Source organism: Bubalus kerabau, chromosome 1 (genome assembly GCF_029407905.1).
Source record: "Bubalus kerabau isolate K-KA32 ecotype Philippines breed swamp buffalo chromosome 1, PCC_UOA_SB_1v2, whole genome shotgun sequence".
Classification (NCBI taxonomy): Eukaryota; Metazoa; Chordata; class Mammalia; order Artiodactyla; family Bovidae; genus Bubalus; species Bubalus kerabau.
In genome coordinates, this window is record NC_073624.1 from 145493414 (window position 1) to 145513167 (window position 19754).

Below are 19754 nucleotides of genomic sequence, written 5' to 3' on the forward strand. Positions count from 1 at the left end.
ACACTCAAAAAAGGAGGAAGTAAACAAACAGAACCTTGTGCTCACCAGGACCCAGGAGAAAGGAGCAGTGACCCCACAAGAGGCTGACCCAGACTTGCCCCTGAGTGTCCAGGAGTCTCCGGCAGAGGTGGGGTCAGCAGTGGTCGGATGCAGGGCCACATACACCATGAGTGTAGCAGTGCATGCGTGGGACCTTTTGAAAGGGGTCACCATTCTCTTCATTATCCCCACTGTAGTTTGGCCTCAGGTCAAATAACAGGGAGGGAACACAGCCCTGCCTTTCAATAGAAAATTGGATTAAAGATTTACTGAGCATGGCCCTGCCCATCAGAATAAGACCCACTTTCACCCTTAGTTAGGCTGTCCCATCAGGAAGCCTCCATAAGCCTCCTATCCTTCTCCATCAGAGGGCAGATAAACTGAAAAGAACAATTACAGAAAACCAACCAATCTGACCACATAGACCACAGCCTTGCCTAACTCAGTGAAACTATGAGCCATGCCATGTAGGGTCATGCAAGACACACAGGTCACAATGGAGAATTCTGACAAAATATGGTCCACTGGAGAAGGGAATGGCAAACCATTTCAGTATTCTTGCCTTGAGAATCCCATGAACAGTATGAAAAGGCAAAAAGATAGGACACTGAAAGATGAATTTCCCAGGTGCCAAATATGCTACTGGAAAAGAGTGGAGAAATAACTACAGAAATAAAGAGATGGAGTCAAAGCAAAAACAACACCCAGCTGTGGATGTGACCGGTGATGGAAGTAAAGTCCGATGCTGTAAAGAGCAATATTGCATCAGATCAGAACAGATCAGTTGCTCAGTCGTGTCCGACTCTTTGTGACCCCATGAATCACAGCACGCCAGGCCTCCCTGTCCATCACCAACTCCTGGAGTTCACTCAGACTCACGTCTATCTAGTCACTGATGCCATCCATCCATCTCATCCTCTGTCATCCCCTTCTCCTCCTGCCCCCAACCCCTCCCAGCATCAGAGTCTTTTCCAATGAGTCAACACTTCGCATGAGGTGGCCAAAGTCCTGGAGTGTCAGCTTTAGCATCATTCCTTCCAAAGAAATCCCAGGGCTGATCTCCTTCAGAATGGACTGATTGGATCTCCTTGCAGTCCAAGGGACTCTCAAGAGTCTTCTCCAACACCACAGTTCAAAAGGATCAATTTGGCGCTCAGCCTTCTTCACAGTCCAACTCTCACATCCATACATGACCACAGGAAAAACCATAGCCTTGACTAGACGAACCTTTGTTGGCAAAGTAATGTCTCTGCTTTTGAATATGCTATCTAGGTTGGTCATAACTTTCCTTCCAAGGAGGAAGCGTCTTTTAATTTCATTGCTGCAGTCACCATCTGCAGTGATTTTGGAGCCCAGAAAAATAAAGTCTGACACTGTTTCCACTGTTTCCCCATCTATTTCCCATGAAGTGGTGGGACCGGATGCCATGACCTTCGTTTTCTGAATGTTGAGTTTTAAGCCAACTTTTTCACTCTCCACTTTCACTTTCATCAAGAGGCTTTTTAGTTCCTCTTCAGTTTCTGCCATAAGGGTGGTGTCATCTGCATATCTGAGGTTATTGATATTTCTCCTGGCAATCTTGATTCCAGCTTGTGTTTCTTCCAGTCCAGCGTTTCTCATGATGTACTCTGCATATAAGTTAAATAAACAGGGTGACAATATACAGCCTTGACGAACTCCTTTTCCTATTTGGAACCAGTCTGTTGTTCCATGTCCAGTTCTAACTGTTGTTTCCTGACCTGCATACAGATTTCTCAAGAGGCAGGTCAGGTGGTCTGGTATTCCCATCTCTTTCAGAATTTTCCACAGTTTATTGTGATCCACATAGTCAAAGGCTTTGGCATAGTCAATAAAGCAGAAATAGATGTTTTTCTGGAACTCTCTTGCTTTTTCCATGATCTAGCGGATGTTGGCAATTTGATCTCTGGTTCCTCTGCCTTTTCTTAAACCAGCTTGAACATCAGGAAGTTCCCAGTTCACATATTGCTGAAACCTGGTTGGAGAATTTTGAGCATTACTTTACTAGCGTGTGAGATGAGTGCAATTGTGCGGTAGTTTGAGCATTCTTCGGCATTGCCTTTCTTTGGGATTGGAATGAAAACTGACCTTTTCCAGTCCTGTGGCCACTGCTGAGTTTTCCAAATTTGCTGGCATATTGAGTGCAGCACTTTCATAGCATCATCTTTCAGGATTTGGAATAGCTCAACTGGAATTCCATCACCTCCACTAGCTTTGTTTGTGGTTATGTTTTCTAAGGCCCACTTGACTTCACATTCCAGGATGTCTGGCTCTAGTGATCACACCATCGTGATTATCTGGGTCATGAAGATCTTTTTTGTACAGTTCTTCTGTGTATTCTTGCCATCTCTTCTTAATATCATCTGCTTCTGTTAGGTCCATACCATTTCTGTCCTTTATCGAGCTCATCTTTGCATGAAATGTTCCTTTGGTATCTCTGATTTTCTTGAAGAGATCCCTAGTCTTTCCCATTCTGTTGTTTTCCTCTATTTCTTTGCATTGATCGCTGAAGAAGGCTTTCTTATCTCTTCTTGATATTCTTTGGAACTCTGCATTCAGATGCTTATATCTTTCCTTTTCTCCTTTGCTTTTCACTTCTCTTCTTTTCACAGTTATTGGTAAGGCCTCCCCAGACAGACATTTTGCTTTTTTGCATTTCTTTTTCTTGGGGATGGTGTTGATCCCTGTCTCCTGTACAATGTCACGAACCTCATTCCATAGTTCATCAGGCACTCTATCTATCAGATCTAGGCCCTTAAATCTATTTCTCACTTCCATTGTATAATCATAAGGAATTTGATTTAGGTCATACCTGAATGGTCTAGTGGTTTTCCCTACTTTCTTCAATTTCAGTCTGAATTTGGCAATAAGGAGTTCATGATCTGAGCCACAGTCAGCTCCTGGTCTTGTTTTTGCTGACTGTACAGAGCTTCTCCATCTTTGGCTGCAAAGAATATAATCAATCTGATTTCGGTGTTGACCATCTGGTGATGTATATATAGAGAGTCTTCTCTTGTGTTGTTGGAAGAGGGTGTTTGTTATGACCAGTGCATTTTCTTGGCAAAACTCTATTAGTCTTTGCCCTGCTTCATTCTGTATTCCAAGGCCAAATTTGCCTGTTACTCCAGGAATCTGGAATGTTAGGTCCATGAATCAAGGCAAACTGGAAGTGGTCAAACAGGTGATGGCAAGAGTGAACATGAACATTTTAGGAATCAGCAAAGTAAAATGGACTGGAATGGGTGAATTTATCTCAGATGACCATTATATCTACTACTATAGGCATGGATCCTTTAGAAGAAATGGAGTAGCCATCATAGTCAACAAGAGTTTGAAATGCAGTATTTGGATGCAATCTCAAAAACAAGAGAATGATCTCTGTTTGTTTCTAAGGTAAACCATTCAGTATCAAAGTAATCCAAGTCTATGCCCTGACAATAATGTTGAAGAAGCTGAAGTTAAATGGTTCTATGAAGACCTACAAGGCCTTCTAGAACTAACACCCCAAAAAGATGTCCTTTTCATTATAGGGCACTGGAATGCAAAGTAGGAAGTAAAAAAATACATGGAGTAATGGGCAAATTTGGCCCTGGTGTACATAATGAAGCAGGGCAAAGGCTAACAGAATTTTGCCAAGAGAAGGCACTGATCATAGCAAGCACCATCTTCTAATAACACAAGTGAAAATTCTACACATGGACATCACCAGATGGTCAATACTGAAGTCAGACTGACTATGTTCTTTGGAGCCAAAGATGGAGAGTTCAGTTCAGTTCAGTCATGTCCAGATCTTTGCGATTCCATGGACAGCAGCAAGCCAGGCCTCCCTGTCCATCACTAATAGAATTTATTCAAACTCATGTCCATTGTCAGTGATACTATCCAACCATCTCATCCTCTGTTGTCCCCCTCCTCCTCCTCCCTTCAATCTTTCCCAGCATCAGCGTCTTTTCAAATGAGTCAGTACCTCATATTAGGTGGCCAAAGTATTGGAATATCAGCTTCAACATCAGTCCTTCCAATGAATATCCAGGACTGATTTCCTTTAGGATGGACTGGTTGGATCTCCTTGTGGTCCAAGGGACTCAAGAGTCTTCTCCAAACCACAGTTCAAAAGCATCAATTCTTCGGCATTCAACATTCTTTATAGTCCAACTCTCACATCCATATATGATCACTGGAAAAACTATAGCCTTGGCTAGATGAACCTTTGTTAGCTAAGTAATACAAAAAATGCAAAAAGGCAAAATGCTTGTTTAAATAGGCCTTAAAAATAGCGAGAAAAGAAGAGAAGTGAAAGGCAAAGGAGAAAAGGAAAGATATACCCATTTGAATGCAAAGTTCCAAAGAATAGCAAGGAGAGATATGAAAGCCTTCCTCAGCGACCAATACAAAGAAATAGAGGAAAACAATAGAATGGGAAAGACTAGAGATCTCTTCAAGGACATTAGAGATACTAAGGGAACTTTTCATGCAAAGATGGGCACAATAAAGGACAGAAACGGTATGGACCTAACAGAAGCAGAAAATATGAAGAAGAGGTGGCAAGAATACACAGAAGAACTATACAAAAAAGATCTTCACAACACAGATAATCACGATACTGTTATTAGTCACCTAGAGCCAGACATCCTGGAATGCAAAGTCAAGTGGGCCTTAGGAAGCATCACTACAAACAGAGCTAGTGGAAGTGATAGAATTCAGGCTGAGCTGTTTCAAATCCAAAAAATAATGCTGTGAAAGTGTTGCACTCAATATGCCAACAAATTTGGAAAACTCAGCAGTGGCCACAGGACTGGAAAAGGTCAGTTTTCATTCCAATCCCAAAAAAAAGAAATGCCAAAGAATGCTCAAACTACTGCACAATTGCACTCATCTCACACGCTAGCAAAGAAATGCTCAAAATTCTCCAAGCCAGACTTCAACAGTACATGAAACATGAACTTCCTGATGTTCAAGCTGGTTTTAGAAAAGGCAGAGGAACCAAAGATCAAATTGCCAACATCTGTTGGATCATCCAAAAAGTGAGAGAGTTTTGGAAAAACATCTATGTCTGCTTTATTGACTATGCCAAAGCCCCTGACTGTTTGGATCACAATAAACTGTGGAAAATTCTGAAAGAGATGGGAATACCAGACAACCTGACCTGTGTCCTGAGAAATCTGCATGCAGGTCAAGAAGCAGCAGTTAGAACTGGACATGCAACAACAGACTGGTTCCAAATAGTGAAAGGAGTTTGTCAAGGCTGTATATTGTCACCCTGTTTATTTAACTTGTATGCAGAGTACTTCTTGAGAAACGCTGGGCTGGAGGAAGCACAAGCTGGAATGAAGACTTCTGGGAGAAATATCAATAACCTCACGTATCCAGATGACACCACCCTTATGGCAGAAAGTGAAGAAGAACTAAAGAGCCCCTTGATGAAAGTAAAAGAGGAGAGTGAAAAAGTTGGCTTAAAATGCAACATTTAGAAAATTAAGATCATGGCATCTGGTCCCATTACTTCATGGCTAATAGATGGGGAAACAGTGGAAATAGTGACAGACTTTTTTGGGGGTTGTTCCAAAATCATTGGAGATGGTGACTGCAGCCATGAAATTAAAAGACTCTTGCTCCTTGGAAGAAAAGCAATGACTAACCTAGATAGCTTATTAAAAAGCAGAGACATTACTTTGCCAACCAAAGTCCATCTAGTCAAAGTTATGGTTTTTCCAGTATCATGTATAGATTTGAGAGTTGAACTATAAAGAAAGCTGAGCACCAAAGAATTGATGCTCTTGAACTGTGACATTGGAGAAGACTCTTGCGAGTCCCTTGGACTGTAAGGAGATCAAACCAGTTAATACTAAAGGAAATCAGTCCTGAATATTCATTGGAAGGATGAAACTGAAACTTCAAAACTCTGGTCACTTGATGAGAAGTACCGACTCATTTGAAAAGACCCTGATGCTGGGAAAGATTGAAGGTGGGAGGAGAAGGGGACAACAGAGGATGAGATATTTGGATAGCATCACCAACTCAATAATCATAGTACCTATAGTTCAGAGGGTAAAGCATCTGCCTACAATGCGGGAGAGCCAGGTCGGGAAATCCCCTGGAGAAGGAAATGGCAACCCACTCCAGTACCCTTGCCTGGAAAAATCCCATGGACCGAGGAGCCTGGTAGGCTGCAGCCCATGGGGACGCAAAGAGTTGGATATGACTGAACGACTTCACTTCACTTCACTTCACTTCACTTCACCGACTCAATGGACATGAGTTTGAGTAATCTCTGGGAGTTGGTGATGGACAGGGAGGCCTGGTGTGCTGCATTCCGTGGAGTCGCAAAGAGTCGGACATGACCGAATGACTGAACTGAACTGAACGGATAATCCCACAATTCTCATCAGGAGGATTAAATCGAAACTAAGTAAAAAGAAAGAGGCGACAAATGTAAAGGAGAAGGGCAGAGAGAGGGAGAGAAAACTTAATAGGGGAGGAAGAAAAGGAAGGGATTTCCTCCCTGGAGACAGACGGTCATGGATCTGCCTATAATACAGCAGACCCTAGTTCAGTCCCTGGGTGGGGAAGATCCCCTGGAGAAGGGATTGGCTACCCACTCCAGTATTCATGCCATGGACAGAGGAGCCTGCTGGACTACAGTCCATGGGGTTGAAAAGAGTCGGACAGGACTGAGCGACTAACACTTTCCTTTCACTTTCCCCAATTTCCAGATGAGAAATGAGAAAATCATAATAATTTTAGAAAGCATAATTTTCCCAGGATGGAGGAGTTTATGATAGAGCCAGTATTTGAATCCATATCTACTTGCTTTCAAATCTATTTTATTTTCAGTCACAGAACTTAAGAGAATTTGGAGTGATTTTTTTTTTCTTCAAATCACAGATTACTGTGGTTTACATGGTTCCAAGGAAAAAGAAGTTTTATGGTAACACTATGTCTATTTTGAAGTAAAGATTACTTAGATTTTTATTAAATTCAAAGATTAACTATCTAGAATTACTTATAACAATGAAAGGCAAGACAATTTATTTATTTATTTTTTTTACCATGACAGAGAGTTGATCTTTATTAGGTGTTTTATTTGTGTGAATGGCACAGGTGCTGTGCTAAGTCCTTTACATGTATAAAATAGTATTCACAGTGCCATTTCACTTAGATCTAATTATTGTCATATTGTCATTTGCAAGACAGAGTATATGATTTGTGTAAAAAATTGAATTGAGTTTTCTCTGTTTCATTCACTACACAATGATCTCTTCTATATGAAATTCATTGAAAACATTGTTTTGTCTATCCTGAGTAATAAAGGCTCTTATCTATTCTTTGTTCTTATGGATGGACTCAATAATAACCTTTGACACATACAGTGTTTTATTTGTCACATATTATTCCAGGTTCTTTATCTATATTAGCTCTCACACAACTTCATTATCTCCATTTACAAAAGGAGTTAAGTGAGTCATAGAGAAGCTAAGTTACTTGCCCAATTAATAAGTGATGAAGTTGGTATACAAACTCACATGATCTGGCCTCACTCCCTACTTGTAATGTCTCCAAACAATATTAGTCTTCCTGCCAGTTTTATCTTATACAGTGAATAGTAAATTGCCACTCTGGTTTGTAAATTGGTTTCTAAAACTGACATTTTTACCTGTATATTATAAATAGGATTATTGTGAATTTGTTCCTTAAAGACAAACACTATATAACTTCTGCCCTGGAGAAGGAAATGACAACCCATTCCAATATTCTTGACTGGAGAATTCCATGGACATAGGACCCTGGCCAGGCTACAGTCCATGGTGTTGCAAAGAGTTGGACACGACTGAGCGACTCTCATTCACTCACTCATATAACTTCTGATAAAACCAAACTTGAAAATTAATAGTTAGATTCTTAACTGATAAACAATGTTGCAATCACCCAAGCTTAAGAAAAATCTACAGACTCTCTTGAGAGACTTTCATACCATGCTAGCAGAGTAATTCTGTTAAGCAAATAATGACACAAATGAGTAGAAAATTTGAACTTTTGAAATTAAAAGTTACTTGACTCTGATTTACCCTTCATTCCCAGAATTGATGAGAATCTTGGTTATACCTAAAGATGGTAGTCAATTTTATAACTAAAGTATTTTTAAAAATTCCATACTATAAAATGTGTTATAAGTCTTCTTTTCTATTGACATTTGCAAAGTCTTTCTGAGTCAGTTTTAGCAGCCTAGAAGCAGAATCAGGAGAATGTATCATCTCTACTTTAAGAACCTGTTGTTTTACTATTTGCCCAACCTCCATTATTAAAATCAAATTATGTTTTCCCCAGATTTTATATATTTACATAAAACTAATTGCAAAAGTTTGGGACTTAGATGTGTAGAATATTCTTATCCTTTAGTTTAAAAAAATTTTTTTTCATAAAAATACTTGGAATACTGCTAGAGATTTTCAGGCAAACTGAGTGGTAGAATGTCATCATACACTTTGGTTATTATTTCCCAGTTTATTAAGTTAGGAGAAGTTAGGAGATGTTAACTAGGTTTGTGTTTCAATGCATGGATTTTTTGTTTAAATTAAGTTTTATAACCACGAGGACACTCGCTACAGACAAGCAGATGACATGTCAGTTTAAGAGGTTTTGTCACATTAAACTGGCTTTCTCTTCTAGTTAAGATGTTTTGTACCAATGCAGGATATATCATTTAGTAGCAAGAGGAAAATTGAAGAATATTTATTACCTTTCAGTTTGAATTTTAAGGATGAATTAGCAAAATGAATACTTTAAAGACCTTTATGCCATAAGTTTAGCTTTTTTTTTTTCCCATAATAGAGTATAAACTTTATTTAAGACATATGTAAAATGATTTTTGAAATTACAGACAATAGTTTAAATTCTGCTAGCTGGCAAAGTTTGTTAAGGGAAAGTATCAGTTGTTACTGTGAATTTCTAGAATAGATATTTTAAGCAATTCATGATAGCAGAAGCATTTTGTGTCCATGACCTTTCTCTTTCCACAGGGCTCATGTCTCCACCTGTACTCCAGCCCAGAGGCTGTCTCATTTCACCTTCCTCAGTCACAGATCATCAGTGATCCCATCTTTTTCTGTACTTTTAATGTCTTCTTCTAACCTTGAATCTGTCAACATAAAGTCCCTCAAAACAAAATCCCTCCCTCAACCCTGTAATTCCATCTTTCTCTCCTCATGAACATGTTTTGTTTTGTTTTGTTTTGTTTTTCAATGCCACCCCTATTGGTGTCCTGAGTTTCCATTTTGGGCATCTTTTCACTCTCAGCCTCTACTTGGATAATAGTATATGCTACTCTGGCTTCACCTACCACTTATAAAATAAACATGACTAAATCTCTACCATCCAGCCCTGTCTTCAGAAAATCCATCTACATATTGTGTTTACCCAGCCCATTTCATGGTCTTATCAACATTTCACTCTCAACACATATAGCCCTCAACTATCTCATACTCCATGTTGCCTACCATTTTTCCTATTCTATTAACTATCTAAATTAAGAGTGCTTCCTCTGTCTCACTCATCTATTGAATTTGGTCAGTCATTAGTTTGAGATGATTCTACATCCAGAAATCTCAGTATATTTGGAACATTTCTCTTCTTCATTACACCTATCATTGCTGCTCTTTAGTAAACTAAGGTTTCTAAAACACAGAAGTGAAGGGTATGGTAAAACAGACAAACAAATAAACAAACAAACCAAAAAAAAAACAGTGGAACACTTTTAGGATGCGCTGGAGGACAACACTAGATTGGGGGTGCTGACTTGTGAGAGTTTTAACTTGGGAAATTATAGTTTGGCATTTTTCCATGCATAAATGTTGTTTTACCAGAACTTATATATGCTGCTTAGATTTTGTCATATATTCTTTTCCAGTAGTCATGTATGGATGTGAGAGTTGGACTACAAAGAAAGCTGAGAGCTGAAGAATTGATGCTTTTGAACTGTGGTGTTGGAGAAGACTCTTGAGAGTCCCTTGGACTGCAAGGAGATCCAATCAGTCCATCCTAAAGGAGATGTTCATCCTGGGTGTTCATTGGAAGGACTGATGTTGAAGCTGAAACTCCAATACTTTGGCCACCTGATTCAAAGAGCTGACTCATTTGAAAAGACCATGATGCTGGGAAAGATTGAGGGCAGGAGGAGAAGGGGACGACAGAGGATGAGATGGCTGGATGGCATCACTGACTCGATGGACGTGAATTTGGTGAGTTGGTGATGGACAGGGAGGCCTGGCGTGCTGCGGTTCACGGGGTTGCAAAATGTTGGAAATGACTGAGCAACTGAACTGAACTGAACTGAACTTATTTAGACTTAAATGGTCTTGAGGTTAAGGCTGCTTTAAATCCATTTTTAGTTTCAACTAGGTTTGAGCATACAACCAGTGAGAAAATGCTATCAGCAATATATATTTTGAATACTAATAACAATGAAAAACAAAGATGTTTCCCATCTTCATCAAAGCTCCTTTCCTTTAGTATTAATAGGTGTAAAGTTCTGGCATAACCTACTTTTAGCATTCTGCTGACTTCCATGAGAAATTCTCAGGACTGACTTCCTTATGTGTTAGATTACAACCCCAAAACATCATGTCTCTCCCTGAAACCTGAAACTTGAACTCAAGTGCTACTTGGATAAAAATAAACTTACAAGAATGTTTTATCCTTTAAAAAGAATATGTATGTGGAAAGAATGGTGGACCCGTGGCGGATTCATGTTGATGTATGGCAATACCAATACAATATTGTAAAGTAATTAGCCTCCAATTAAAATGAATACATTTATATTTTTAAAAAAAGAAAAGAAAAAGAATGGTGGAAAGGTAATGCAGACACATTTTGATTTGGGGGGAAATTTTGGTTAACTCAGTCAGCCCTTTGTAAGAAGAAACATTCCTCTTCTTTCTTATTCTCCTCTTATACCCAATAGCTCCCTCCTCCTAGACCCTGAAACACCTTATTTTTGGTAGTTAGGGCTATAGTTTTGCATACATGAAATAAAACTAATATATAATCACCTTCAAAGCATTTAAGAATTTGTTTTAATGAGAAAGCCTCTGCCTTCAATGCAGAAGACCCGGGTTTGATCCCTGGGTCAGGAAGATCCCCTGGAGAAGGAATTGGCAACCCACTCCAGTACTCTTGCCTGGAAAATTCCATGGGCTACAATCCTTAGGGTCGCAAAGAGTCGGACACGACTGAGTGACTTCATTCACTTTAATGAGAAAATTACAAAGATCTACTAAAAAATAGTAAAGCAGCATGCCTTCTAACAGACTATTACTTCAAGGATGCAAACAGATAAAATATTTCAGTATTTGTCTATTCCTGTTTAATCCTGAGAACTTTCTACGCATTGATTTTTATAAAGTAAAGGTTCATTAACCTGGAGAACAAATTGAGGCATTAACTTTTCTTCTCAAAATAAATTTCAGGCAAATAACAGTGTCAAAATACAAATAATGCCACAAGATGCATCTGGGAGTTTTATCCTTAACAGACATGTTAGAATGACATAATGAATGTTTCAGAAGCTTCTTTTTAGTGTAGTTTTATTACATGTTTTAACTCTCAGAATATCAGTAGGAAACAATTCAAATAAGGCTAATCACCAACAATATTTTGTCAAAATATTAACATAAATTATACTTGCAGATTGTTTGTTCATAGGTGAGTGTATCAGGTATAATTTGCCTTGAAATTCTTCATTTTGTTTTTTTAAATGTCACTTTCTTAAATTAGCATTGGTTTTCAATATATTTAACAATGAAAATTCATTTTAATTGTGTCTAGTTATGATTAGGTGGGAGTACCCAGTCAATAATCTGGATACTTTTGCATTGGAAAATTTACATTGAAGGAGTATTAGGTTTCAGACACAATATTCAGGAGTTACAACGTCCAATTTTGTCCTCCTCCTGTGCAAAACACTTTAGCAGATGTTCATTTTTATTGTGTTTCCTATTCATCACTTTTCTGTTTGTGATAGGTTGCTTTTGTAACTGAGATCTTTCCATGTATTATTCCTACCTTGTGAGGCATTACCAGTTCATCTAATTTAGAATATCTGCTAAATGATGAATTAGAGTGAAGAGTCAAATAATAGAAAAAGATATGTACCAATAGTTTGGAATCCTAGATTTCTAAGAAGACTACTTCTTCAATTTGTCATCCTCTTTATTCATGAGGAAAATGTTTAATAATTGTGATAAGTAACATCATTCTGACCCTCAGGAATAATCTGGCTAATGGAGATAGGATTTGTACCAGAGTTCTGTAAAACTTAAACAACATGGTCTTAGATGGCATATGCAATCTACCATAGCATCTCAACACAATTAGGGAGGCCTGGTGTGCTGCAGTCCATGGGGTCACAAAGAGTTGGACATGACTGAGCGACTGAACTGAACTGATAAAACCCAAGAAAAGTTGGGTGATTGGGACAAGTAAGTCTCTATGAAGCTTCTATATGCTAAAACAGATTTTCATTCATCTCTTCCTAGTTCAGTTCAGTTCAGTTCAGTTGCTCAGTCGTGTCCAACTCTTTGCGACCCCATGAATTGCAGCACACCAGGCCTCTGTGTCTGTCACCAACACCCAGAGTTCATGCAAACTCATATCCATTGAGTCGGTGATGACATCCAGCCATCTCATCATCTGTGGTCCTCTTTTCCTCCTGCCCCCAATCCCTCCCAGCATCAGAGTCTTTTCCAATGACTCAACTCTTCTCATGAGGTGGCCAAAGTATTGGAGTTTCAACTTTAGCATCATTCATTGCAAAGAACACCCAGGGCTGATCTTTATAATGGACTGGTTGGATCTCCTTGCAGTCCAAGGGACCTTCAAGAGTATTCTCCAATACCACAGTTCAAAAGGATCAATTCTTCGGTGCTCAGCTTTCTTCACAGTCCAACTCTCACATCCATACGTGACCACTGGAAAAACCATAGCCTTGACTAGATGGACCTTTGTTGGCAAAGTAATGTCTCTGCTTTTGAATATGCTATCTAGGTTGGTTTGAATATGCTATCTAGGTTGGTCATAACTTTCCTTCCAAGGAGTAAGCATCTTTTAATTTCATGGCTGCAGTTACCATCTGTAGTGATTTTGGAGCCCAGAAAAATAAAGTCTGACACTGTTTCCACTGTTTCCCCATCTATTTCCCATGAAGTGATGTGACCAGATGCCATGATTTTCATTTTCTGAATGTTGAGCTTTAAGCCAACTTTTTCACTCTCCTCTTTTACTTTCATCAAAAGGCTTTTTAGTTCCTCTTCACTTTCTGCCATAAGGGTGGTGTCATCTGCATATCTGAAGTTATTGATATTCTGCTATTTCTGCTTTATTGACTATGCCAAAGCCTTTGACTGTGTGGATCACAATAAACTGTGGAAAAATTCTGAAAGAAATGGGAATACCAGACCACCTGACCTGCCTCTTGAGAAACCTGTATGCAGGTCAGGAAACAACAGTTAAAACTGGACATGGAACAACAGACTGGTTCCAAATAGGAAAAGGAGTACGTCAAGGCTGTATATTGTCACCCTGCTTATTTAACTTATATGCAGAGTACATCATGAGAAATGCTGGGCTGGAAGAAGCACAAGCTGGAATTAAGACTGCTAGGAGAAATATCAATAACCTCTTTGTAGTTACCTAGTGGCAATGCCAAAGTAGTAAGTTGCGTATGGTAATAGACAAGAACTAGTATGGGGGTATTGTGGGGTGGGCGAATGACAAATTAGAGAACAATAATACCAGGGAAGTTCTCACACTGTTGTGAAGGTACTAGACCCCATATCAGACTTCTTTTTTAAAGTCTCTGATGTTAGAAAAGATTGAGTGCAGGAGAAGGGGGGTGACAGAAGATGAAATGATTGGATGGCATCACTGACTCAATGGACATGAGTTTGAGCAATATCTGGGAGATAGTGAAGGACAAGGAAGCCTGGCATGCTACAGTCCATGCGATTGTAGAGTCTGAGATGACTTAGTGATTGAACAACAATAAACACAATACACTTATGTTTAAGGGAATAAGGCAGGGAAGAAAGGTTTAAAAAAAAATCCAGGAAGGCTGAATATAAGCCTCCATCAATCTGATTTTATTCTATTCTACATATGAACTTCGAAACTTGATAGAATGAAATGAAATTGGCCCAACTATATAAAATATAAACAAGTCCATGTTGGATGGAATTAGAAATTAATGAATGTTTGACCTTCTGACACTCTAGCAAAATGCAGACTGTAAAGTGTCATAAAATTGTTAAAATTTTTTGAGCTATTAGATTGTTCAAAGTTAAAAGCAAGCAAAGTTCTGGCTTTCCTGGTGGCTCAATTGGTAAAGAATCTGCGTGCAATGCAGGAGACCAAGGTTCAGTTCCCGGGCTGGGGAGATCCCCTGGAGAAGGGACTGGCAACCCACTTCAGTACCCTTGCCTGGAGAATTCCATGGACAGAGGAGCCTGGTGTGCTGTGGTCCATGGAGTCACAAAGAGTCAGGCACGACTGAGCAACTAAGCACACACAACCATGTTCTGGAAGACTTTTTTCATAATACCATTGACAATGTAAAAATTACCTTGCTGATTTATATTATTAACTTTTATTCCAAAAACAATTTCAATAATTATTTTTGTCTAAATTTTTGTTATTCTATCATACAGTATCTGAAGCATAATCATAACCTTCCCAGATAATCACTATAATGAGTCAGTTTCCTTTCTTTCAATTCTGTTTCTTCACAACCCTATTTATTTTGAACAAAATTATATCATATGAAACTACTTTATTATATGAAATGGAAAAGGCCAGAGAGAGAGTCATCTATAATTCTTCATTAGTCAGTGACTCCTTCTTTAAGCTTTTTTTAAAATGTCAAAGTTATAGGGAAGTGAGAAAATACTTTTGCTTTCTTCCATGTTATTTGAATAATGCTAAAAAACAATAGCATAATTTAATACAGCTATAATTTTATACAGCTACATAATTTAATACAGTAGTATCTTCAAGGTGACCTAATCCAATTAAAAAGACTACTTAAGAAAAAAAGAACAACTTCAAAGTGACACAATTATTTGAACTTTGAAAATTGTGCATTCTAAAATAAACAGAAGCACACTGGTTTTTAAAAGTTATGAGAACAAATAAATCTGTTTAATATATTATGGTTTCATTTATTCTGCTACTATTAATACTTTACCTCATAAAAGTGAATGCAATGATTCTAAAATATAGAAACCATGGGCAGATCTGGGCTTTAGTCATTTATTCATAATGAATCTTGAATTATGTTACAATAGAGTTTGTTTTTAACTGTAAAGGCTGAATATTAAAAGGGTTAATAAAATGCTCACAATGCTTAAAGTAGCAAGATACTGAAAAACATATATACTACATATATGAATATATTTCACAACTGCTTTAAAATATTTGTCTGTTATTATTTTTCTTTATTTTTCCTCCTTTATATCCCAAAATATAATATCTAAGAAGAGAACATTCAAGTTCCAAGAAAAGGAGGATAAAAAGATTAAATAATAAGAAGCAGCCCGATAAAGTTTCTCTTACAGTATATATGCAAGAAAAATACGAAGTAGTTTCAGATTGAAAAAGAAAAGTGCTTTTTTCATCAAAGGGGCATAGATATGTATTGTGCTGTGCTTAGTCACTCAGTTGTGTCTGACTCTTTTTAACCCTATGAACTGTAGCCTGCCAGGCTTCTCTGTCCATGGGGATTCTCCAAGCAAGAATACTGGAGTGGGTTGCCATGTCCTCCTCCAGGAGATCATCCCAACCCAGGGATCAAACCCAGGTCTTCCACATTGCAGGTGCATTCTTTACCATCTGAGCCACCAGGGAAACCCAAAACACTGGAGTGGGTAGCCTGTCCCTTCTCCAGGGGATCTTCCTGACCCAGGAATTGAACCAGGGTCTCTTGCATTGCAGGAGGATTCTTTACCAGCTGAATTACCAGGGAAGCCCCCAAACATGTATTATGGGGTTGAATAATATAAAACCTACCAAGGAATATTATATCTCTGTCTGAAATATTAACTGAATATCTGAGTACATTAACTAAAGAAACTGACAGATTTTTCAATTAAAGTTAAGCAAAAGGTACCTAAGCAAAAGGTAACTCTAATGATGTAGCTGCATCTTAGAAAACTGGAAGAGAGACATGAGAAAGCTAAAGAAAACAAAGCACTGGGAGCACCTGTAAGGATTATACACCTCCTACATTTTATATATTCATTTCATTACTTTACTAATTACAATTTGTCTTGTAGTTTTATGTAGAATATCAGAGCATATTGCTAACACAGAAAACCTAAGATAATTTTGAAAAGTACTGATTTTTAAAGAGCAAAAATAAGAAATCTGAGGTATTAAGGAAAAAAATACTAACATTGGGTATTACAGCCAACTAAAATAATTTGAGTATATTTGTAACTCAGAAGTTGATAATTTAGAATAATTTGAATATGTTTAAAGCTCAAAAAATGTTTGACTAATCAAGCCATAAATAATAATAATGATGATGATAATGATAATAGTAATAATAATAATGCTATGCTAAGTCACTTCAGTTGTGTCTGACTCTGTTCAACCCCATAGACGGCAGCCCACCAGGCTCCCCCATCCCTGGGATTCTCCAGGCAAGAACACTGGAGTGGATTGCCATTTCCTTCTCCAATGCATGAAAGTGAAAAGTGAAATTGAAGTTGCTCAGTCGTGTCCGACTCTTAGCGACCCCATGGATTGCAGCCTAACAGGCTCCTCCGTCCATGGGATTTTCCAAGAGCCTCAATAAATAATTGTCTCAATAAATTTTCCAATAGTTGTGTATTAATTAAACAAAAAATAATTCAATAATAGTTTAGGAAAAAACAGTCTAACAGAGTAAAAATTCAACTTTGTTCTAATCAATATCAAATGACAGAAAGCAATTAGCATGGGCTTTTATTACATTCATTTATAGAGAACTCACCTGGTTGGCAATCTGCCGAGCAAGGGCATCCATCCTTGATCCTGATTCTGATATCATTTTAGCTGCATAGATCACATCAGTTGTATGCTTCAGTGGTCCTTTGCCCCTTAAAGTAAAAGAATGCATGTTTGTTGATGTGGTTCATGCTAAGACACAAATACACACCCAGATTTGCACCTCGAAGTATAACCCATTGGCTTTCCATATTTCAGTTTTAAACAGCCCATGATTAGATTCCAGTATGATTTTTTTTTTTAATGAAGACCTATTGTGTTAACACTCAGGATATTCTTCCAAGAAGATGGACTCCATTTGATCTTCAGTCCCATGAACTTCTTACAATAAACCTCAGCCTAAAGATACTTTTGGTGGATGCAAATCTCATAAGGCAAAGATACTCTCCTCATTCTAGGAGGAAACATGAGATTTTGAACAATTTATATGTTTAACAGTACATTTTGATTAGCAGGTATGTTTTTAATCCTCCTCTTTTTAGTCCTTTTTTTATGGTCTTTAGGTTAAGTGCTCTTTATCAAATTTACTCTCCTCCACAATTAGTTCAAAGTAAAATCATAGTTACTGTTGTTCAGTCATTATATTTGGCAAAACTAATATAGTTATGTAAAGTTTAAAAATAAAATAAAATTAAAAAAAAAATTGTGTTCAACTTTGTGACCCCATGGACCACAGCACACCAGGCTTACCTGTGCTTCACTGTCTTCCAGAGTTTGCTCAATTCATGTTTATTGAGTCACTGATACTATCTAAACATCTCATTCTCTGGCACACTCTTCTTTTGCCTTCAATCTTTCTCAGCATCAGAGTCTTTTCCAATGAGTCAGCTCTTTGCATCAGGTGGCCAGAATATTGGAAGTTCAGCATCAGTTCTTCCAATGAATATTCAGGGTTGATTTACAACTGACTGGTTTGATCTCCTTGCTGTCCAAGGGACTCTCAAGAGTCTTCTCCAGCATCACAATTCAAAAGCATCACTTCTTTGGTGCTGGGCCTTCAATTGGTCCAATTCTTACATCTGTATATGATTACTGGAAAAACCATAGCTTGACTATACGGACCTTTGTCAGCAAAGTGGAGTCACATTACCTTGGGCTGTTTCCCCACAACAGGCTGCTTACTATTTGTGAGTCAAGCAAAATAAATATCCACTTCATATCTTAGTTTCCTTGGTGATACATAATAGGAGCACCCACCACATGGAGTAATTCTAGGGGCCACACGAGCTAATTTCTACAAAGTGCTCAAAAAATAGCTTTAAATGAAGTAAGCATTTTAATGAGCTTTTATTTCTGTCGTTGTTATTTTAAGATAGTTTTGTTTTCTAATGCCATGCAATAAAAGTTGGGCTTATTTAGGGATGTGCAACATAGTTAAGAAGAAGTGCACTTCTTAAATAGTTGGAATGGAATAAGGAGATATTTTTCTGTCTTTTCATCCCTCAAAAATAAATGAATCACTGACCTGAATGAACATCACTGTTCCATCCACCTAAAACTATTCCTCTTATTTCCAATTTCTAGTCATCTACTGAATGCCAACATACTGGCATTTCCAATTATGTGGCTTATGCTCCTTGTTCCTAGCAGAGGATAGGACCCTGAAGAAATCACTCACTAATGCAATTGTTTTGATGCTTTCCCGGGAACAAGAAGAGTGAGGAAGATGGGAAGAAGGAATATGCTGGTCAGGGTGAGGAAAGGAAGATTCTGAGAGTCCAGAATACAATGGAGTTGAAAAGAAGCAGAGTAAAAACTATTTGTCCAGTATTTTATTTACATCTTAGACCTATCTTGAGGGTAGATGCCCTGATGCTAAACCTAATAAGATGTGTTGTTAGAGAAAAATCCCTGTTCACTTAAGAGACCATTCTATACTAATACAAAATAGAGGGATTCATGCAAAGGAAAATGATCAGAGTATTGTACAACAGAAAACCTGAACATCAAATCAATAGTAACTGGTATTTCCAAAAGACCCTTTCACTGTACATTTTTCATACTGCATCTCAAATTCATTATAAGCAAGTTTTCCTGTAAAAATGGAACATCACGGTTAAGAGGATGAAAACCTGGCCTCAGTACATGGTTATCATCATATTTCTCCTCTTTGAATCTGCCAACACAGGCTGCTTTGAATTTTTTCTAAAAAAATCACCATTCATTATTACAATTTTTTTGCATTGCTCTTATCAAATTCACTTTATACATCAGTCAGGATTAGATGTTATGTACACGGTTATGTTCAAGAAAGGCACTGCATTTCATTATGCCTATGCATCTCCAGAGAAAGTTAAACTTACATAAAGCTAAGTTCCCGAAAGGCAGTGCATCAATTTTCAAGGTCTTGAACAATGGACAAAGGTTGTTTCTAAGAAGAGCGGCTAATGCTCACTTAGCTTAAGCAATGGACAAAGCATTCTAAGGGATGTAGCTAATGTACACTTCCCCTCAAAATAATGTATTTCCCCATATAAAACCCTAGGCAGATGAAAAGGAAATTACCTCAAACTTTAAATACACACCTTGTTATGAGACTACTATCTTAAACACATGTAGAACTTAAAATTAACAATAATATATTATGACAGACTACAATTATTCTCTTCCTCATGCTTCTAATTAAATGTATTGCCTGGCAAGCTTCCTACTGATTGCCAAAC

At 38.0% G+C, this 19754-nt stretch overlaps 1 protein-coding gene across 18 annotated transcripts in view; it reads right to left on the reverse strand.

Moving 5' to 3' along the window:
• The window catches only part of CTNNA3 (catenin alpha 3), a 1911430-nt gene that overhangs the window by 71237 nt on the left and 1820439 nt on the right, over window positions 1-19754 (reverse strand). For all 18 annotated transcript variants that reach the window (XM_055590589.1, XM_055590598.1, XM_055590586.1 and 15 more), the window contains one exon: window positions 17078-17183. In XM_055590589.1, the coding sequence (XP_055446564.1) occupies window positions 17078-17183 (106 nt within the window). The remainder of the gene's footprint in view (window positions 1-17077; window positions 17184-19754) is intronic.